At 44.8% G+C, this 1,635-nt stretch overlaps 1 protein-coding gene across 1 annotated transcript in view; it reads right to left on the bottom strand.

The window, feature by feature from the left end:
• tmem198b (transmembrane protein 198b) overlaps positions 1-817 on the bottom strand; it is a 7,187-nt gene extending 6,370 nt beyond the window's left edge. Inside the window, exon 1 of the mRNA XM_055165870.1 lies at positions 658-817. Coding sequence (XP_055021845.1) covers positions 658-817 — 160 coding nt within the window. The remainder of the gene's footprint in view (positions 1-657) is intronic.
• Positions 818-1,635: the final 818 nt, after the last annotated feature.

The raw sequence follows: 1,635 nt of genomic DNA, 5'->3' as shown, positions 1-1,635 counted from the left end.
TCAGCGCTGCAGGGGGAGTCACTGATTTACCCAGACACGATTGGAAGAAAAACTGTGATTGGTCCATTTCCATTCCATTATATTAACACTTTGTTTCCCAAGAAATATCAGTCCAAGTTTAAAACAATGATCTAGAAATTATTACTAGTGTCGTGTTTATTACTCACTGAATAAAAAATACTGAAAAAATATATTAGTAGTACAAATATTCATTCAATATTTTTTCTTGAGCCTTCAGAAAACCTTGAAGACTCTGAGTGTTCAACTCTGACAGAAATAGTGTTTACACAACAAATGTTTGGCTCTTTCATTTACATTTACAATAAAAGTGCAGCTATACTCTACTTTTTAATTCATTAATTGGTTTTGTGTATAATATGTGATTAATTGTACTCAAACTCATGCAATTAATATTTTTTATTTTTGCCCAGCCGTAGTAAACATACAGAATAATGTGAGACCATCACAGCCTTAAAGCTGCGATAACCTGAAAATACAAAAAATATAAACTAAACTGGGACTAAACCAGGACTTAACCATGAATAACTCAGGGCTAAACCGCATCTAAACCAGGACTGAACCAGAACTAAACCAGGACTGAACCAGAACTAAACCAGGACTGAACCAGAACTAAACCAGGACTAAACCAGGACTGACCAAAGAAGCAGTAGATGATCCCGAAGAGGCAGCACATGGAGCAGACCACGGACGGGACGACCTTGTAGCGCCCCCTGGAGTCCAGACACGGGTCCAGAGAGTCCGGCTTCACCACGGGGTTCACCAGCGCCGGGTCCAGGGGCTCCAGGGTGGTCTCCATGACGACGGCGCTGTCAGGAGGTCACGGGGTCAGAGGGCAGGGGGGGCGGAGGAGAAGCGGGACGTGCAGATCAGGTGGGAGGAGACGGACAGGGGGCGCCGTAGAGCTCCAGCCACAGACACACACACACCTGAGAGACAAAGAAAAACAGACGAGAAAGATTTAAAGAAGGTTTCAAATGTTTTTAACGAAGATAAACTGTGTCTGGATGTTTGGATCATGTCAGTCGATCGCACCGTTACTTCTGCACCACTGAACAATTGAACATTTAAAGGTTGTATAGAGGATTTTCCAAGGAACGAGAAATCCAGTGTTTGTCCTTTTTCAAATGTTGCGCATGTGTGAAACCACCTCCCCTCCCCTACAGCTCCTACGTAGAAACACCTCCCTCCTCCTCCTTACGCCACAAACAGGTTTGTTTACAGCCGGTGCACATGACTTGTAAACAACTAACTACAGTGTTGGTTAGGCAAGACGGAGAAGTGAGGAGCGGGGGGAGGGGGGGCGCGGACATTTCGTGCACGGACGAGAAGTGAGGAGCAGGGAGAAGAGCGGAGCAGGGAGAGAGGAGAGGAGCAGTAAGGGGAGCAGAGAAGGTTGCGCGGAGATTCAGTGTGAATGAACTAGCTACAACACGCAGCAGCAGGTGGACTCTTTCTTTGCATTGAAAATTACGTTTTCAGATATAGGATATCGCATTTGTGTCCTGAAAAACGTTTGTCTCGCTCTTGGAAATAAAGTAGGTTTTCATAATAAGCAGAAGTTTCCTGTCCAGGAGTAATTTGTGGACCAGTGGTTCAGTCTTTAGACCCTTCGTC

This window comes from Boleophthalmus pectinirostris, unplaced genomic scaffold, assembly GCF_026225935.1.
Source record: "Boleophthalmus pectinirostris isolate CB_2022bp ecotype Guang Dong unplaced genomic scaffold, ASM2622593v1 HiC_scaffold_11, whole genome shotgun sequence".
NCBI lineage: Eukaryota > Metazoa > Chordata > Actinopteri > Gobiiformes > Gobiidae > Boleophthalmus > Boleophthalmus pectinirostris.
This window is presented reverse-complemented; position numbering and strand designations above follow the sequence as displayed.